We start from the raw sequence: 17,933 nt of genomic DNA on the forward strand, positions 1-17,933 counted from the left end.
TTGATATGTTTACCAAGGTGGTTACCAATGAGAAATTAAAGTTTTGCATGACTTCAACTGGCCGACCATAAGTTTGAGAAAAAAGGATGGCATGAGAGATAGAGAGCGACATGTATTAAGAAATGTTGAGGAGTTGTATAACAGAAAAAAGACTAAGGTGCTGTTTGTTTTTCTGAAGCCAGAATGTCTGCAGTCTGCGGACCACACCTGCTAGCCTCTGTAGCAGAAGAGGTGAACAAACGTCTGCAGTCTCCAATAAGAAGACTGCTTGTTTTTTAACGTCTGCAGGCTGCTGAAATAAACTGAATTTTAAATAAAATGATTTTACAAACTTAAAATGATTTTTCAACACCAAAATTTTAATAATAATAGGCATACAACTCTGGAAATAAAATTCATGCAACTAAATTAGTCATACAATAAACAAAAATTTGGTTTTACAATAACAATTTCATTTAAACCAACTCAATTTATATCGTGCATCAACTGCTCAACAATTTCATCCCGTAACTGAGTTATATATTCACGGTCTGCTGCAGTAACATGTGTTGGAATCCTGTCATCATCATCATCAACGACCACATTGTTATTTTGAAACGAGACATTGGGTTCATCGTATCGTGCGAAATACTCATCACCCAATCATTCTCTCCTTATAAAATTATGAAGCGCGAAACATGTCATGACAATGTTTCCTTGTGTAACAAACCAGAATGGTGCCATCCTCTTTAATATAGAGAAGTGTGCTTTCAAAACACCAAAAGCACGCTCAATGACATTCCGAAGTTTTGCATGTCCATGGTTAAATTTTTCTTTATTGGTCAATGCACGTATTTGACGAAAATCTCCAAGCCAATACCTCACATTACGATAAGGGGCCATAAATCCTCGAGTGTGTGCATACGCGGCATCACAAAGATAATATTTGTCTGTAAAAAATGCAAAACACTAATCAATTTTCAAAATAAGATAAAATATTAAAAAAACAAAAACTTACATGGTGGTGGAAACGGGAATGATGCTTGTGGATCGGCTACTGCTTCTGATAATATTCTAGAGTCATGCGCTACCCCTTCCCACCCGACCACAACAAATGTAAAAATCATATTGAAGTCACAAATTGCCAATACGTTTTGGTAGCAATCTCCCTTTCCCCAACTTCTATATAAGTATTGTTTCTTAGTAGGGACAACAACATGTATCAAAGTGCCATCAAGTGCACCAACCGCCCATTTGAAAACCCGTCGTAGCCTCCTATTATGTCCATGAATGTTTGGATTCGGATTAAAAGAAGTTGGTAATATAACGTCTTGTGCGAAAAGCATCATTTTTTTCCAACACTTCATAAAAAAATTTATGAATTGTTTGCTTTGAGTGTTGAAATCTCCGCTTGATAATCATGTAACGTTGATTATGACCAATCATCATAAAAAACATAGCCATCTTTTCCTCAACCGATACATGCTGGATGTCCTTTAATGAGTAATTTGCTCTAAAATGAACACATAGTCGTACAAAAGAGTCACGGGACATGCGTAGTACTTTAACACATTGTAAACGATTACAATGCGATAACTCTAATGTGTATTCATGTCCCGTCATTTCCGAATCATTATCCCGTAATCGTTTCACACCTCTCTTCCAAAAATAACGGATGCACATGTACATAAGAATTACGAGAAGTATATTTGGATCGTGATCCATTATGAACCTAAAATCAACAAAGTAGAACTTTAGAAAACATTACATTAATCATATTTCAAGTAACAAAAAAGCATTACATAAACCATATTTAAAGTAGCAAAATAACACTACATCAATCATATTTCAAGTAGCAAAAAAACATTACATAAACAATATTTCAAGTAGCAAAATAACACTACATTAACCATATTCCAAGTAGCAAAATAACAAAAAATACTTCCAACAAAGGCAAAAACACCTAACAAAATAGTTCCAACATAAGCAAAAAGACCTAACAAAATAGTTCCAACAAAGGCAAAAAGACCCAACAAATAGTTTCAACACAAGAAAAATCATCGGACAATCTTTTTGTCCTTCAAAACTCCTAAACTTGTACCCGTCATCTCAAGCCATCCTCGTAATCTCTCGGGAACATCGGGCAAATGCATCAACATCTCTCTCATGTTCATGGTCCCTCCAAAAATATGATATGCAACAAAGCGTAAAGGATCTGTAGGGCCTAACTGAAGCACCTCTAACTTCTCTAAACATTGAGGAATTGTATACCCTCTAGTCAAACTTTGTAGAGCTTTTTTCATTTCAAATTCTAAATCGTCAACAGTAATAGAAGTTTCATCAGGTGAAGAAGCAGACGGTGAGACACTAGGAGCTATAGGAGTTGAGGGTTTAGCCCTTTTGTTGGGGTTACCAGTATATGGTGAAGCAGCAGAAGGTGGTGGCTCATGATGGGAAGTGTCATCACCATCATCATCTATTGCAAGAAAATTGGTGGCGGTAATCTGAAATGGTGGAACACGACAAGAGGATGCTCCAGCTACTGATGATGATTGAGTTGAGTAACTCCTAAAATTACCAGTGACACTATTTCCATCAAAAAGACGTGTACAAAGATATGGAAAAGGCAGTGGAATTGTTCCCAATGAAGCAGCCTTCAGATGCCCCTAAACCCAAATGTAACAAAAAATAGTATAAAAATATTTGGCAACTTCAAACGTAAATGTTTAATATATATATATATATATATATATATATATATATATATATATATATATATATATATATATATATATTAATGTATTTGTATTTGTATCTTCTTAAAATCATCCCACTCCTCGGCTGTTAAGTTAAATGTGTTTGTTTGAGAATTGTATATATTACCAATTTTGTTTTTTAAATATACCCATCCTGTGTATTTGGCTTTCAGACTGTCATATGCGTTTTTCATTTGTTTTTTACTCAAATAAACGCCAAATTTTTCCTTAACAACTCTTCCAAGCCTTATCCATGAATCTTTCTGCAAACTCAATCATTTTCTACCAACACTTTATACTTCTTCAATACAAGTATCCAATAAGCATTTCAAATGCTCATTGGTCCATTGTTGTTTTTCTCCCATTTCTAATAACCAATATATCATAGACAAATAAGATTTCATAAGGTATTGTAGCATTCACAAATTGACAAATATGATTTCATAAGGTATTGCGTATCATACACATTCCAACAAAAAAAGTCAACAACTAACATCATTATTTCATATTTCCAAAACCAAATAACGAATATTTCCAAAACCAAATAACGACTTTCAGTACATTCAACAACAATTTTAAGCACATTCAACAACAATTTGAGACAATAAAGAGTATTTTCAGCAAAAATCACAACATTCACATCATTATTTCATAATTCTAAAACCAAATAACGATTTTCAGCACATTCAACAACAATTTTCAGCAATAAAGAGTAGTTTCAGCAAGAATCACAACATTCACAACATTATTTCATATTTCCAGCATAAATTTTCATATTTTAATCAAGAAAAAAAGCTTGATTTCAGCACATTCTAACAATAATTTCATAAAAAAATAGTATTTTCAGCAAGAATCATAACCATTTCAGCAAAAAAAAAAAAAACAATCAAACAACAAATTTAACTAGATTATAGACTTTTTCAGCAATGTTATGGAGAATAATTGATTTTCAGCAACATTTAACAAGAATTTGAAGCAAGAAAATCTATATTCTTCAATATTTTCGGATTTCCAATATCAAAAAACAAGTATTTCAGTGCATTAGAGAGTTTTCCAGCAAGATTAATCCTCAATTTCATGTTGGAACTGAAAAAAAAAACGATGAGAAAAGGAAAAAACTTGTTTGCTGCAATCGGAGAGGAGATGTCGTATGGTCGCCTGCGATCGGAGAGGAGGGCGGCGATGGGCGGTGCTAGTCGGAGGTGATGAACGAAGAACGGTGCCGGAGCGAAGAGGGAGTGGTCAACGGTTCTGTCTACGAGGGTGGGAAGTTTGGAAGAATGGAGGCGCAGATAGAAAAGAAATAAAGGCATGCTTTTTTAGGTTAAAGACACTTCACAAACTTTAGAAGAGGCTGGCCCATGTGTGTGTGGTGAAGACCACGCGCAAACGTTTTTATGTCTGCGCACTTCAGAAAAACAAACGCACTGCAAACCTTTATGTCTGCGCATGGTCCGCGTGGCGCAGACAGAAGAGATCATGCAGATCTGCAGAGAAAAAACAAACACCCTCTAAGTTGTTCAAGCCTTTGAGTGAGATATTGTCGGGGTGTGAAGACTTGATTAAAATGGTCGGTGAGAGAATGCCCACTTGGTGAGAGAATGACCAAAGCGATAATTCTCCATTTGATTAAGAGAATCCTCTAATGGTGAAATAATTTTAAGTCCTTAATGTAATTAACCTTTGGCAAAGTAACCAAACACTTTAAGAATGTGCTCCTCCTAATGAGAATGCACCGAAGCATGGAGAACACTCCTGACACGGAGAATAAGCTGCTGGACTAGAGAATGCGCTTTTTTGATCATAAAGGCTCAAGGACATGATGATATGATGCTGAATGCGCCCCATGCACGGAGAATATGTTGCCTACGTGCATAACATGTGATCATACACATCCCTTAAGGTTAGAGATTCTAGAACCGACTGCATGAGGTGAGGTGATTGACTAATTCATTTTAGGGTCTAATTATGGATGTGCTTAGCCCATCAAAATTAAGGTATGTTTATGCTTGCATAAATAATCACACATCTCCATCAATAATCAATATGTAACATACATGCGTATATGAGTGCACAAATTTCAAGAGAGTGATTATTTTGAGGTTGACAACATATACTTTAGAGCAGTTTATCAACAAGAAAGATTTCTCTTATTCAGAGCTCAAGTGAAGTGCAACATTTTATGAATGATTATAATTGTTATTGGAAGATTAATAAAATCATCAATCTCTAGTTTGTCCGTGGACGTAAATCACATTGACGGAACCATGTTAAATAATGTGTTTAACTTGACAGTTTTTTAAAAGTTTATTCAGCATGTTCTTTTTACCATATCGTTTATTGTTTGTAAATTGGTTAAGTGATTGATTGATGTTAAGTGAATTTCATTTTAAGTGATTGATTGATGTTACCAAAATTCAATATTTTTATACTTACTTTTATCATTCTCCTTTTTCATTGTAAAAAAAAAATAATGATAAAAAATCTTTCAAAGGAGTAAACGCATGACATAAATTTATTTGTTAGTCAGAGATACATTTTTTCCTCGAGGAAGCAACTATTTTACATTTATTGGAAATACTTATAAATATTAAAAACAAATAAAAATACATAGCTTTTGGTGATTAAATACACACCATTTCCATATATCTTCTCCCTCACACCGTGTTCTCCCCCAAAACCTAGAGGGGGTTTTCATCTTCTTTCAAGCAAATACCTTAGATTCTTCATCACAGGTATGCTAACAACTCTCGATTCCTCTGAACATCACGGCTTCCATTTTCAACACTATCTAAGCTTGCAATCGTTACAGTTTGGAGTACTTTATTTAGATTTTAACTTTGAAATTGCATATGTTTTGGAATTTTGTTGATTAAACCACATTTACTCTGAAAACGATAGCAAATGTTGCTTTAGAACATACATGTAATTGTTGACTTTGCTTTGACTTGGTCGAAGTGTACTTCAACTGACGTAGATTGTAGATGGTTAAGTTTTTTACATTTTGCGATCTTCTCATCTAGTAAATCGGTACTGCTTTTGTTGATTTCGATGTGACATTCAGTTGGATGATTGACTGAAGTCCTTTTACTAAGATCGAATCATTTGGGGGAAATGTTGGAGATATTTACCGAACTCTTTTAGATGCTTGATGTGATCATTACCAATCATTAAAGGCATAATGATTTCATAATCGATAGGTTTTTTGGCTACTTTTATGCTACTAGATTTACTTAATGTTGCTTTTTCAATGAAATGCTAGATCAGGAAGTACTGTTAATAGCTTTGTGTAATTCATGCTGCTTACTTGATTAAAGCCGTTGTATCCAATATGTCATTTTAGTACCAATGAAGTTACTGAATGTGTTTTATTAATTGGTGCTATATGGATGTAGATTCAACCAAGTCCATTTCAGTGGACTTTTGATGGACCAGGTACAATACATCACATCCCATTACCTTCCTCCAATATTTACAATTCACATTTCCACCACTTGATTTCAATACTTTTGTATAAACATAGTATGAGAAGGTTGAGAAGATTGGTGAAGGAACATATGGTGTAGTCTACAAGGCTCGTGACAAAGTCACCAATGAAACTATTGCTTTGAAGAAGATTCGTCTGGAGCAAGAAGATGAAGGAGTCCCTAGCACAGCTATCAGAGAGATTTCACTCTTGAAAGAAATGCAACATGGAAACATTGTCAGGTTACAGGATGTTGTGCACAGTGACAAAAGATTGTATCTGGTTTTCGAGTATCTTGACCTTGATTTGAAGAAACACATGGATTCTTGTCCAGAGTTTTCAAAGGATCCTCGTCTTGTAAAAGTAAGTGAACCTTTTTGAGAATATTTGAACACCACAGAGTCTCACATTTTGTTATCTTGATGAATTTACAGACGTTTTTGTATCAAATCCTACGTGGCATTGCTTATTGTCATTCTCATAGAGTTCTCCACAGAGACTTAAAGCCTCAAAACCTGTTGATTGATCGTCGTACCAATGCTTTAAAGCTTGCAGACTTTGGATTGGCCAGGGCTTTTGGTATCCCTGTGAGGACATTTACACATGAGGTAAGTAGTTTTTTTTTTCATGATGGAATCAGGGAAGGAAGGGAATGGAATTGTTGATTCCGTTGCTTATGCCAGCTTGATGTACTTTTGTAGGTGGTGACACTGTGGTATAGAGCACCAGAAATCCTTCTTGGGTCCCGCCACTATTCTACTCCTGTTGATGTGTGGTCTGTGGGTTGTATATTTGCTGAGATGGTGAATCAGCGACCACTCTTTCCTGGAGACTCTGAGATTGATGAACTGTTCAAGATTTTCAGGTTCTATTCAAATTCTATTCTACTCTACTCATGAGTCACTCTTTACTATATTCTCTTCTCATTCATATTATTTTCTTTAATTATAGAATCATGGGAACCCCAACTGAAGATACATGGCCTGGTGTGACTTCTTTGCCTGACTTTAAGTCCGCCTTTCCAAAGTGGTCCTCAAAGGTGACTAGTCTTCTTTTTTCACTTTAATCTTTAACCTTTTGATCTTTTTTTATTATTTTATTTCTTTTACTTTAGTCGTTAGTCAAAAAAGTGGTAATTGGTGTATCCTTTAATTTTCAGGACCTGGCAACTGTGGTACCGAATCTTGAAAAAACTGGTCTTGATCTCCTACGTGTAAGTTCAAACTGATAATATCTTTGGTTCTGAATGCCACATCGTTACATACCACGGAATGGAATCTCAGATTCCAATTCCGTTGGAATACAATAACCAAATAAACCATGATATTTTTTCTGAGAACCCATTGGAATACTTGCTTTGTCTCTCTCATGAAGTTTACTCTTTAACTTGGCACACTTTTAAGGGAAATTGATGTTCAACAAATTTATCTTACTCAATAATACCACAAATACACTATGGAATGAAATTCAAATCAAATCATTTCTAAGTTTCTAATATATTAATTATTTTTGTTTCTCTATCCTCTCACTTTCCCCTTACCCCATTCCCTTGGGACTTGGGTATTGTTAAATATTTTTGTTTATTGTAAATATGTACATTTAAATGTTTGTTTCTATTTATTTCAATATCTATAAAGCAAACAAATACTGAATTTTGATTTAATTTAATCTAATGATAAATTTTGTTTCAGAAAATGCTGTGTTTGGATCCAAGCAGAAGAATTACAGCAAGGACAGCACTGGAGCATGAATACTTTAAGGATATCGGGTTCGTGCCATGATTCACTTCACCAGGTTAAGGTCATCTTCATGTGCAAAACTTAAAAACCCTCAATGAATGGATTATTATGTGAGATATGTGTGCTGTTTGTTTTTAGGTGATTTTTTTTTTTTTGTTTTTTGTTTCTACCATCTTAGGACACGGTGATTTTTAAGGTTGTTTCTTGCAAAGCCATTGTCGAATTGGCTATCTCTTCATCTGAAACTCTGTTTTTCTAGTTTGAAAAAAAAGTTTCAAATTTCTTGTAACAATTTTCTTGATGGAGGACATATCATGTTTTATTTCCTTTGAATGGAGTTGTTTGGTGTGCAATTTGCATGTTTCTCTCCTTATTGTTGATGTACAATGAATCCTCATCATGTCTACTTTTTTCATTTTATGTCCCATGAAAGCAAGGCATTTTCCATCTTCTATAAACACCCCACAACTGAAGTTTTCATTGTGGAAACTCTTTCATTAGGAGGCTTCTCTTGATACAATGATTCTAAACCTAGTTTTGCTTTAGACTTTTGACAATAAACATGACACATGAATTGAAGGAGAAGATGAATAAATAACAAGGGAATTGTGGTTGTGTTTTCTACCTCTACTTTCTTGTGAAAATTGAGATTGCTTAAAAGTTGCCATTGAATATGGAATATGATAGTTTGAGAAAGAACATGGTAGGAACGTGAGGATTCAACATGAAGGTTTGTAGGAGGTGTGTTTCGGATAGCTTGTAGGACTTGAAGTGCAACTAATACTATTTGGAGAGAGGCATGAACTTGATCAAGGTTAGGCTCATGGCAAGCTAGTCTTTCAAGTACTTCCTTACGTAATTTAACATTTGTTTTGCCATGGTGTCCATGATCGAGATGCTTTGATGCATAGAAATCAAAGAACAAAGAAGGTTTTGTTGTATTTTCTACATCTCTTTTGCATAAAGTTGAGACTATTTGATTACCCCAATTCTTGGGTATCGTTGTAATAGTCTTACAACGATTAAATGCTGCAAATAAAAGAAACTTCCCACCATAAGAAATTTATTGTCATTTGTAACATCCTAAAAAAATATGATGTTAGGATATGTCTGGATTGAGATCCATTTTGGTCGAGTAAGGCTTCTACCGCTATAGGTTCGGCCACCGTGGATGCAGTAACGTGAGGCATAAAAGCAATCTCTATCGAGGCTCCCAAATATTTCATAATGGGAATAGAATCTGGTTTATGCCGTAGAAGAATCACACTTAGTAGAAGGCTATTTTTACTCTTTTTTCCCCTACTTTCCTTAGCCCTTGGATCTATAGTGATTTTCATGTCCACCCTTTAATCACCCTTAGCATTATTCAAAACATGGTCTAATATTTCAGTGACCCCATCCACATCCAGTGACACCATCCTTGCCCTCAAGAGGATCTGGAACACCATATAAGGAATCAACATCAATTTTTTTTTCTCGAATTATCATTATCTTCACTATCTTCTTCCTCTTCGGAAGCATCATACATATGATAAGGATCTTATGCGTCTTCATCCAACTTACTCTTAATAGCAAGGACCAACCAGAAATCTCTCGGATGCCGACATCGAGATGAATTCCTTCGATTTTAACCTTTGCCTTTTTTTTTGAGATAATTGAATCACACCTAGTCTTTATGTAAATCCTCCCACAACTTAAATTCTCTTCAAGATCGTCATCGATGAACATAAGTACTTCACGTGTACAATGGTAACCCATGCCACCCTCTCATCTTAGGACATTACTTTTTCTATATAATGAATGGGTTTTGAGACCTTGGGAGATAGCTTTACAAAATGAAAATATATAATTGCACTTGATAAAAACATTTAATAAATATCTTGCTTTAAGGTTAGGTCTAACTCCATTTAATGAGGAGTTGGGTGAGGATTTAAATAGTTAAATAAAGAAAAAGAAAACATGTGTGTACATATACATTTGCGTACGCACATGTGAATGGGCATGGGCATGGATGTGGGCGTGTTCACATGCGTGTGTAGGTAAGGGTGTGGGTGTTCTAGAGTATATTATAAGCATTAAAAACTCATTCAAATCACAAATGAATCATTAACTTTGATTTTAAGAGATCTACTGTTAGAAACACCCAAAACTCATCATCAAAATTCAATCAATCAACTATAAAGGAAGTTAATGATGAAATGATGTTCTAGATACAAGATAACAACTAGAAATTGTATGAATCATTAAGAAGAAACATGAAATTGGATTTGACATCAAACACTCAAACCCTAGATATGAAATGAAGAGGTTTGAAGAGAAGTTATATCTCTAATCACTAATAGATGAAGAGACAATAAATGATTCTTCACTTTGTCACCAAAGAGGCTTCAATTCCACCATGAGAGCTTGAAATCACCATTTATACAATTTTTTCTTCACTACTAATTGGCTGAATCAAATGGGAGAGATGAGGGAAGATTACTAGCTTTTATATAGACAATTTACACAATATCACCTGAAGTTCCTTATTTTACACGTTGGCCACTAAATGACTAACTAATATACTAGCAATTATTGCAAAGGGCCTTTGGCCTAGTGACATATAAGGTTGAGGGTTCAAGTCTTGTTATGGACAAAATGTGTAAATTTAGGAGTAGAGTTGCGAGTGCATGTGTAAGACGTTCTAAAAAATATACAAGCAATTATATATTTACACTCTTACTCCTTCACCATCCCTTTTCTAACATTTTAATTCCCAAAGGGCAAGTTAATAAAAGGTTAAATCTCATATTCTAAATTTGACAACCAAGACTCTTCTAACAATATTTCTTTGATTCGACTCCTACAACCTTTAATTTAATTCTTAGCAACATATATATTTTTAGTATTTAATTAATCAATTTTTTTTCTCATCTTATTAATATTTTTTTATTTTACTTTATTTTCCAAAAAAAGTACTTTCATAAAAATAGCCAAAACTTCTAGGTCTCAAAAATGGGTGTTACATAGATATTGAAGTGTTCCAACAAGGCTCCTGTATAAGGTGGGGTCATCAACAGGTGAGCCACTGTGATCGAGTTTGGCCTAAGTGTCGGTTGGGGTGCGATTCAGTTTGAAGTTTAACATGTGAGCCCATTCGAGAATGTCATGAACATATTTTCCTGCGATAGAAACATACCTTTTGTAACACCCAATTTTGAAAGTGTTTCGTTGCTCGGGGCTGCGGCCCAATTATCATTTGTCATGAGGTTTAGGGCCTTGGGAAAGGAAGGATTTGGCCTAGTTCGGAGGTGGGTGTTATAGTATAAGTGATCCGAGCGTACAATTGTGTCTTCGGATGCCAAGGGTATAATTGTAATTGGGTACCTCGGCATTTTATGGATGTCGGGTTTAATCCGGAAAGGTTTAAGTATTGGGCGAGTTATTAGGAGCGTAGGGATTCTCACCACCTTTTCGTGGATATAAAGTTCGTTGGAAACGGACCTATGATGAGGGAGTTATGGTACTTTGAAGTTATTGACAGAATTGGTCCCTGGGTGGAAAAACTTGCATATCAGTTCCACGCATGCAAGGATGCATGCGCGTGTTTAGCTGGGTACGCCCAACGTAAGCTGGGGTACGCCCAACGTATAAAGATAAATGGTCGCGGATGCCATGCGCGTACGCGCTGTGTACCAAAGGGTACACGCAGCGTACGCATGCCGTCCCCAAACCCTAATTTTTAGGGCTGTGCACTATATAAAGAACATTATATCCTTAAATATCAGCCATCCTCTCACCCTTAGACAACTTTCACGAAACCCTAACCCCTCCTTGTGTGTTCTTGGAGCTTAGAAGGCCATTAGAAGAGTATTTTGGTGCTTTTGAAGAAGGTGTTCACTCTTGAAGATTCATCGAAGAAGATAAAGCTTTTAGATCCAGAACCTCATCAGCTTTTGACTCTCATTTAAGGTATAAAGTCTTAAACTTGGTGGCTATTTCCTTAGATCTCTTGTGTTGGATTTTTAGACCTTTTTGGTCCCAAGGATGAAGCTTTATGGTTCAAATCCGTTTCCTAGGCTTGGGGTTGCCACCCTTGGTGCTATTTGAGTCCCTAAGACAAAAAGTTGCCATATTGAAGGTCTTGATGCGTTCATGCATGAGATATGGCTATTTTCATGGAAGTAGAATGCCATTTTTGGAGTTTGGGCTTATTTGGGGCATGAAAAGCCACCAAGTCAGTGACTTTATGGGCTTAGACGTTAAGTAGGGCTCAGATCTGTGATATGGACCATTTGTTTAAAGCATTAAGTGCTTAATAGCAAAAAGGTCTTAACAGAAGAGTACGCTGGGCGTACAAACTGGTACGCACATCGTACAGGTCACGAACCCAGTACGCGCTGCGTATAGCTGAGTACGCCCTGCGTACTCAGTCAAAGTGGGCTTCGCTCATGTGGGCTTCGGTTTGGGCCATTCCTTGGACTTCTTTACTTTGGGAATTGGTGGACCATCAGAAATCATATATTTTTGGGCTTAGAATATGTTTGGGCTTAAAGGGAAGGCCCATTTGAGGAGTTGGGTCCAATTTGGAAAATTGGGCCATTAGTGGGCTTTTATGGATTTTACAGTTTTGGGCCTTGTCAGTTTTGGGCTTGGGACTTAGTTATGAATCTTGTTGGGCCAGGGGTAAAATGGTCAATTTACCCCCAAGTATGGATTATGGATCATAGTTTGGGACCCGATTGCTAATTGGGTGATATTTTGGTATTGATAGCTCGAGGAGTTGTCAGGGCAGCAACTAAGGATTTCTTGCAGGGAGTTTCAGCATACGAGGTGAGTCTCCTCACCGTTTGTATGGGTCGAAGGCACCAATGCCGGTCCATTTGGTTTATGTATTGTAGGAAGACCCGGGGGTTAGCCCTAGGCATTATGTACGAAAGACCAGGAGGTGGCTCCCGACACACTGTATGCTAATTAGCTAAGTAGAGTAGTATGTATGCTGGTTGTCTTTGTGATGCTTGCATGGAAGACCAGGAGGTGGCTCTTGACACTTGTCTGTAAGACCCAGGGGGTGGCCCCCGGCTTGGCAAGAAAGACCACGAGGCGGCCCGTGGCATAATGGCAAGACTATGTGCGGCACATAACACCTTTATTGATTACGATATATGAATGATAAGTATGGCTCACGGTTATGAATGACACGTATGGACCAGTTGATATGTATGGTATGTGGTATTTGGGGAACTCACTAAGCTTCGTGCTTACGGTTTTCAGTTTTGGTTTTAGGTACCTCCAATTTTCAAATAAAGGAGCTCAGGACAATTGCAGCGCATACACCTACGTTTTCCGCAATATGTGATTTCTGGGAATGAACCCTGATAAATGTTTTATTTGAAATGCTTTTCAATATGTGAACCAAGTTACAAATGTGTTTTAGTTATATTAAAAATGGAATTTTTGGTCATGAATTTTGGGATGTAACACCTTTGTTGTCCCGTGACACATCAATATATAGGAAAACATAGAGATACCTGCGACTATTCATGGAGAACTATGTGACCAACATGTGGTGGTTGTCGAGGCCAACAAAATTAATACCCTAAATATTGCACACAAAATAACGTATAATGGTAAATGGGTCGTATCCACGAAGATTGGTTCAATATGTAACTCTATGAAAATCTTCTTGTACAAATACTTGTGAAAATAAAATAAAAATAAAGATGAGGGTTTTAATCTTTTGGTTGTTTAAAGAAACTAAAAATATTCTAAGACTTGAGAATTACAATCTAACAAAAACTAGCGTTTGATGTAAATCAATGAGAGAAATATGGTTGACATTGGGGTTTCACCACTTGAACATTTGATAGATAATACATTAGAACTCAAGTTGCAATGCTTGTCATGAATCTCTAATTTAGATATATCAATCAAGAAGCTTGAGATTACCTAGACTTTTCTTAGTTAGTAAAATAGCTAGAGAAGCTCATAACATATTTTCTTAGTTAGAGTCATAATTTCCATTAAACATGTAATTAGTGAAAGTTAACTAGCATTAAGAATCAAAAATTCACCAAATCCAAGAGGAGTCAAACGCTTTCAATACCATGTTGGAGAAAATATTTTTATGATTGTGTGAAGTGAAAACTAACACAAGAACCATTTGTTGCTTGCTAATTTGAAGATCCATTACTTAATCAAGAAATTAGCCAACTAATCACTAAATATACATCTAAACTCATGAATGAAGACACATAGGTAGAAAGAAGATGTTAAAATGGAAAACACTTTCATAAGGATTCAATAACAAGTTCATGAAGTTCTTCAAGATCAACTAAACATTCAAGTATTACCTCCAAAGTCAACCAATAGAAGTTTAGCCTAGCATGGCTAAACTCAAGAAAACAAAATAAAAGTTAAATGTACCAAACATTCCAAGTGAAACTGATAGTCTTCAAAGTGTTCTTGATATCTTCTTCATGCTCCAAAACTTTAGGGAAAACACCCATTTTTCGGATCCAAAAATGATGAAAAGAGTCCCACAAACTTTCCCCATATAACAACCACAACCAAAATTTCGAATCTGTCCCTGCTGCGTTCATGCATACCATTTGGATTCTCATGTAGACTGCATAAAATGCGCTGAAATGAAGAATCGTTGCTTTCAAAAGCCTTCTCCCCTATTCTTTCCTTGTTCTTTGCTCCAAACCAATTCATTGACTTCTAAGCCCAATTGATTTTCATCTTAGCACTTCCAAGGTAGCCCAAGTCTTCCTTTAATCTTCCAAAGCCCAAGTCATCACATCCTCGTTAGATCATTAGCCCATATTGATTCCGTATTCTTCTCAAAACCAAGCCCAATTGTTTGCATCCACTAATCCGGAAATATACCACAAGCTTCATGTTTCAATATCTCACACTCCCACAGTCGCTCAACATTATATAGTCTTTAATAAATTTGCAATTAAACTCAAAAGCCTAGAAAGTACCCGATACAGATATCAAATAACAAAAGTGGAAAATATGCGTGAAGATTAACTAAAATGAAATGAAATATGCTAAAATAAACTATAAAAAGAAGTAAATAAAATGAAACTATCAACATATTTATGACATGAGTAAGAAACTGAGGAGATAAGGCAATCAACATAATATCATCTACTTACAAAAGGATGTAAGCAACATGAGGGCCCTACCGATAGATACAAAGAGACGAGTCATAATGACCGTTAACAAATCAAAGCTAAATAATAAATTATGCAAACCGATAGAACCAAGCTCTTGGAGATTTTTTAAGCTCACAAAGAGATCTTTGTAACAGATAGACATGATTTTGTGCAGATGGTTCCAAGAATTTTGGATGTTGATTCATGTATACTGTATCATGAACATGAACGTGAAAAAAGACATTCTTTACATCAAATTGACTAATAGGCCAGTTATGAAGCATTGAGAGAAAGAACATGTTTGATGATGGTTAGCACAACCACTGGGCTAAAGGTAGGAGTGTGCATGGGTCAGTTTGGGTCGATTATGACCTAAAACCGAATCGAAACCGATAACATCGGTATTAAATCATTTGAACCAAACCAATGGGTTTGGGGTCTCGGTTCGGTTTTTCAGGTTTAATGAGTTTAAATCACCTTAAGCCAACTTAAACTTGAACTATCACTATATAAGCATCAACATGGGATGATCTTACATCCCTTTAACGATATGGTATGACTTCAACAATAGAGTAAAGAGAAATCCTTATATAATGCTCCAATGAATATGGGATAGATGCAATTTGTTTGGAAAAATAAAACAAGGAAATGTAAATGCCAAGTTTTCAACCTTACACCTCATATTCAAAGGTGCAACACCTTAGTAACCTGAACTCGATTACGCTAAACTTATATATATATATATATATATATATATATATATATATATATATATATATATATATATATATATATAAACATTTTATAAAATCGGTTCGGTTTCTTTCGGTTTTACCATATGTAAAAACCAAACCTAAACAAAAATTTTCGGTTTTTGAAAAATCCATACGCAAACCCTCGGTTTCTGTTACGGTTTCGGTTTTGGTTTAGTCAGTTTTTATTGATTTTCGGTTTCTAAGTTCACCGGTTCGGTTTTGCTCACCCTGCTGAAGATCTCATCATAATCAATATCGGGTCGTTGACTATCACCATTGGAAACTAAGCGTGTGAAATATCCAAAAATTATGACCCAAAAATTTCATTTTTGATTTAAGTAAAAACAGTATTCCAAAACATTGTTCATACATCCCAATCGAATAAATATGTCAAACATCATCAAAATCAGAATATGTCCCATAAACAGAATCCATATGGTGTGTGCGATGCAGTCAACGCGAGCTCTTCCCCTTGGAACCGGAAGTACCTGAAACATAAACTAAAGACCGTAAGCACGGAGCTTAGTGAGTTCCCCAAAATACCACATACCATACAAACAATACATATAATAGGCCTCACCCTGTCTTCCGGCCCCGCCCGGCATCGAGCCCCGCTCGGTAATAGATCGGGCCCCGCCCAACATACATATAACATATATCAATTAATCACATACACATGCAATAATCACAAAGATACATAGCATACAAATGGTCATCGGGCCCTAACTCGGTAATCATATAAACACATAACACATGCAAGAGTCACGGAGACAGCTAGCATACTAACATAGCATAAACATGGGTCGACATTGGTGCCTTCGACCCACTAAACTCAATGAGGAAAACTCACCTCCAAATCTGAATGATAGCTGAATAAATCCCGACTCAGAATATCAGCTCTACCCAACACCTAAACAGTAACAATTTCCTTAGATACAATTCAAAATACCTCCACACCCCTTATTAGGTCAAACTTGGTCAAATACAAAAGTCAAAGGTCAAGATCAATAACCCCTGTTGACCCAACACGCCGTGTTTCCCTTTGACCACGCTGTGTTTCCCCTTTATCATCACAGGCGGGAAAATCCCAGCCAACACGCCGTGTTTCCTTGAGCTCCAACAACTTAATAGAAAAAGCTGTTTCCTTCGACTCCAAGAGTTCCCAAGCCCAGATCTAAACCCAACTGAGACTTAGAAGGGTAAACTTTCCAACTTTACCCCTAGGGACTACCAAAAAGGGTCCAAAACCCATCCATAAGACTTGATAGAGCAAAGGCTTAACCAATAAGCACCTAGACCATGAAGACAAAGCCTTAGAACCTAGATCTGACCTCCTTGCGTTGGAAAACCACGTAAAGTTGCCAACTTTACGTTTATGCATGCCTAAATGAAGCTCTTAAGCTTAAAAAGGGACTTAATGCATGCATGGGACCAACTCCTCTCATAAAGCTTGCACCTTTATGCTCAAGGAGTTCAAGACAAGCTCAGATCTGAAATGACATGTCCTCAAAACGACTTTACTCCATCATCAACGAAAAAGAACCAAAAACATGAAATAAGGAGATCTAAACATCTATAAGCCAATGTTCAAACTTGATACCTCAAAGGGACTGCAACAAATGGAGAGATTCTGGATCTACAACCTTCCTTCCAAGCTAAGCACCTTCAATCTTCAAAGCTTCCTTTAGAAATGAGCAAAATAACCACAAGAATCCACTCAAGGCTCAAGAACACCACCAAGAAAGCTTGAGGGATGAATTAGTGTTTTAGTGACTATGGAGGCTGGTAAGGAGGCTAGCCATGAGGACTTAAGGCCTTTAAATAGGGTGCAACACCCTAAAAAATTAGGGTTTCCTTCCCTGCCGCCAACACGCCGTGTTGATTCCTTAAATTCTGCGGGCCAAAGTCCTAACGCCACGCCGTGTTGAGGCTTCAACACGCCGTGTTCAAAGATAATCCATGTACATTTGACAATAATTCATGCCTGGAATCAGGTGTTACAACGTGCCTTATACTGGTCGTTACAACGTGCCTACTATAAAATCCCGCGTCCGCCCATGGGCATGACAAAGATGAGATAATTTTTTGTTCGT

General features: G+C 36.4%; 1 protein-coding gene across 1 annotated transcript; it reads left to right on the forward strand.

The window, feature by feature from the left end:
- Window positions 1-5,354: 5,354 nt before the first annotated feature.
- On the forward strand, window positions 5,355-8,170 carry LOC145105209 (cell division control protein 2 homolog A). Its single transcript, XM_079042341.1, has 8 exons — window positions 5,355-5,470; window positions 6,131-6,170; window positions 6,259-6,564; window positions 6,636-6,809; window positions 6,903-7,066; window positions 7,153-7,240; window positions 7,361-7,414; window positions 7,893-8,170. The coding sequence occupies exons 2-8, from the start codon at window positions 6,162-6,164 to the stop codon at window positions 7,980-7,982; spliced, it is 885 nt and encodes a 294-aa protein (XP_078898467.1). The 5' UTR covers window positions 5,355-5,470; window positions 6,131-6,161; the 3' UTR covers window positions 7,983-8,170.
- The last annotated feature ends 9,763 nt before the right edge of the window (window positions 8,171-17,933 follow it).

This window comes from Lactuca virosa, chromosome 4 (genome assembly GCF_052849685.1).
Source record: "Lactuca virosa cultivar CGN04683 chromosome 4, Lactuca_virosa_CGN04683_v6, whole genome shotgun sequence".
Lineage (NCBI taxonomy): Eukaryota > Viridiplantae > Streptophyta > Magnoliopsida > Asterales > Asteraceae > Lactuca > Lactuca virosa.

Excerpts from the sequence above, each read along its gene's own strand:
- LOC145105209 (XM_079042341.1), top strand. Across the intron at positions 6,810-6,902 it reads TGAGGACATTTACACATGAG|GTGGTGACACTGTGGTATAG; the intron begins GTAAGTAGTTTT and ends GTACTTTTGTAG. Across the intron at positions 7,415-7,892 it reads CTGGTCTTGATCTCCTACGT|AAAATGCTGTGTTTGGATCC; the intron begins GTAAGTTCAAAC and ends ATTTTGTTTCAG.